Source organism: Pollicipes pollicipes, unplaced genomic scaffold (assembly GCF_011947565.3).
Source record: "Pollicipes pollicipes isolate AB1234 unplaced genomic scaffold, Ppol_2.1 Scaffold_4219;HRSCAF=4965_pilon_pilon_pilon, whole genome shotgun sequence".
NCBI classification, from domain to species: domain Eukaryota; kingdom Metazoa; phylum Arthropoda; class Thecostraca; order Pollicipedomorpha; family Pollicipedidae; genus Pollicipes; species Pollicipes pollicipes.
This window is the reverse complement of record NW_023596448.1, coordinates 17,557,915-17,560,853: the sequence shown is the minus strand read 5'-3', so window position 1 is coordinate 17,560,853 and position 2,939 is coordinate 17,557,915. Positions and strand designations below refer to the sequence as shown.

At 48.2% G+C, this 2,939-nt stretch overlaps 1 protein-coding gene across 1 annotated transcript; it reads left to right on the top strand.

Annotated features, from left to right (window-relative positions):
- The first annotated feature begins 659 nt into the window (after positions 1–659).
- On the top strand, positions 660–2,297 carry LOC119095441 (uncharacterized). Its single transcript, XM_037218267.1, has 3 exons — positions 660–696; positions 1,159–1,365; positions 1,902–2,297. The coding sequence occupies exons 1-3, from the start codon at positions 691–693 to the stop codon at positions 2,031–2,033; spliced, it is 345 nt and encodes a 114-aa protein (XP_037074162.1). The 5' UTR covers positions 660–690; the 3' UTR covers positions 2,034–2,297.
- The last annotated feature ends 642 nt before the right edge of the window (positions 2,298–2,939 follow it).

The window sequence follows — 2,939 nt, the reverse complement described above, 5'->3', positions numbered from 1 at the left end:
TATCCTTTCAAAGCATATCATTATATTCGATGCTTAATTGAATGCGATTGGCTCGATGACCATGTGCACCTGCCGCTGATAGACTATTCATTATCGATGCGAGGAGAGCCCGACATTTTAGCTTCCCATCTCGTGCAATTATGCTGTTCACGCTTTCGTTTATCACACCGCAGCTGCATTTTAATAGTTAGCGGAATAGCCTTGCGAAGCACATCATCACACTCGCCATTCAAGTTTACGTAACCTGTCAAACGCGTCTTCCTGGTCAAATGCACCTCCTGCCCAAAGTTTGTTCAATGGGTGTATGAATATATCAATGTGTGTATGAATATATCCGGTGTTCCTGCTGCCCGCAGAGTTACGCCCCAGGGCTAGCGGCCGCGCCGCGTTGACGGTTCGGCACCAGTGACGTCACCGCAGTGGACAAAGCGGGGGAAAACCTGACCTTTATCAAAAATAATGCACCATATCCCCCTGCATGAGCCACGGAAAACTGTAACCGGAACGCCAATGCGCAAAATGGGCGTGCCTCGTACAAGGTGCGGACTGCCTCCGTGAGGAAAAAATGCTGCACCAGGCCGGCCCAGGCGTTTGGCTGGCGAGGCGCTGGCGTCGAGGAATATAAAGGCACCGGGCGGCAGGGCTGAGACATTGTTCTTCCGGCAAACACCGAGCGCGAAGACAACAGACATGAAGGTAAGCATACGGACGAGTACAGCGGCCGGCGGTGATCACGTTGTAAGCCCTATGGAAATATGCCGTTGCGTCGCAGACTTCCTGCAGTTACTGTGTCTTGACAACAGCCGTTTTGACAACAGCGCACTAACTGCAGAAAGTCATCAATATTTTCTCAGGGCATGAAAGCATGTAAAACATTGCAAGGTTATCGAAAGGCTAAGCCAAGGTGCCTGGCCACGCATTTAGGCTTAACGCATCTCAGTTAGTTGTCACAAACCTATAAGAACTTGTAAAAATTTGAAGCATGCATGGCACTTATGCATGGCACCACTTCACTTGAAATCGTTCCAAAACACTTCAGGCATGCTGTCCCTTGCACGAAATCGTGCATGATTTTTTTTAAAACTGGACTTCCAACATTTCATGGCACGTCTAGCAACAAATCCTGTACTTTGTCTAGCAAAAATTCCCTGCCACCAGTTCTTAGTGCTTCTCTGCTTGGTGGCGTATGTCGCGGCGGACTCTGACAGCTATTATGACAACTATAAGTACCCGTACGGTCCACCACGGTACTATGGCAAGGACGACGGAGGATATTCCTCAGACTACTACAAGCCCGCACCTTACGGCAAGCACAACTATCGCTACAACTACGACATCTACTACCCTTGGGAACGAGCCTCTCAGGTGAGAATAAACTTTGGCAGTCGCAGTCTAACTGAGGACGTAGGCATGGCCTGTTTCATCCTTTTTCATGAGGCAAAGACTTAACATGTATCTCGCGAAGGAAGCTTCCCCGTTTCACTCCCCCCCCCCCCCGTCCCACATGTCCATTATCGTCACCGTCCATTGGCGAACTCATTCTAGGTCGGCTTATAGATCTGATTCATAAAGTGCTTATTCATAAACTCCCCATGGTATTGCTAGAGCAGGACCTTTTATCAGGAAACCGGCAGCCCGCACTGAACCAACGCCAGCAGTGCTTTAGTGGAGCCAGGTATGGCAATGCCAGCCCTCTACCGGTACCGGGAAATGCTGGCCTGCATGAATGGAATGAAAAGCTGGCAAGCGTTCCCGTTTCCAAGTCGGGGCATCTTGGCTGGCGTCAGTGACGAAACAATACCATTATCATGGCGTTTTCCTATTTTAGGTCCTTTTTACACATCAATGTGAATATCATCGCTGACCACTTCTTCAAAGCTGACCTGCTTGCCGTTCCACAGAGCAAGTACGAGAGCAACTACGGCGGCCGCACCCGCGGCGGGTATTATGTAAAGCTGCCGTACAGCAAGGTCAACGTCGACTACGACATCAAGCACGGTGGTCAAGGCTATCCCAAAAAGCCCTGGTGGTAACACCGCAAGTTCCACAATGTGGCAGCCATTTCATGGTGAATCTAAACATCCATTACTGATATAATGATGCCGGCGGACAGAAGCAATAGTTACCAACCAGCCTGCCGTACTCACGTACCCCGCCTGTATCTGATGTTCAAAAACTTAGCAATCCTGACACTGAATGGTTTTTGTCTTAGGTCTGTCCTACACCTTATGCGCTCTAGTTTAAATTCATTTTGGTGTTGTTGGGCTTTTGATGATGTTCCGAAATATATTACTATCGGTCGTATTCATGTTGTCAATCATACTCTGCACACGAGCCATGCCACCCCTGAGCCATCGATACCCACTGCATATGTAATTTAAGGAGCCATAATCTGTTTGGTAACTCAAATTTATCAACCCGGTCACACGTATGTTTTTGGAGGTCGGTAGTCAAAGACGTAAACGGCACTAATACGCCTCTGTTGAACTCGCTGTTTCTCTTAAACATACGCTTTCATTAAAGAAACCCTGAATTCGAGACTTCCAAACGTCATCGTACGACCTGGTATAACGTAACCAATGTGAGCATTATAAGGTCATTTAACCAGTACCTCATAGCAGCTTACAGGTCGATAACCTCAGTAATAGTTCTCTTGTTGGCTCTCACAGTTCTTTCTTGTGCGCTTCTCTTGGATCACTTATTCCCAGTGTTTCCAAAGACACCGAAGCGCGTATGAACACCAGGCACCGCAAAAGCAGCGACGCAGTGCGTTACCTATTGTCATCTGTGCGTTTCGTCGTGTGAGCTTCGAGCTATGAAGGTTTTCGTGTCAAGTTCAGGGTTGTAGGATTTTATAATGGATGTGAGGGCTGGCGGAAATGGCAGCTTTCAAGAGCTGGTCGATTTTAGATCACGAGCCGGTGAACCAAGGAAAACGC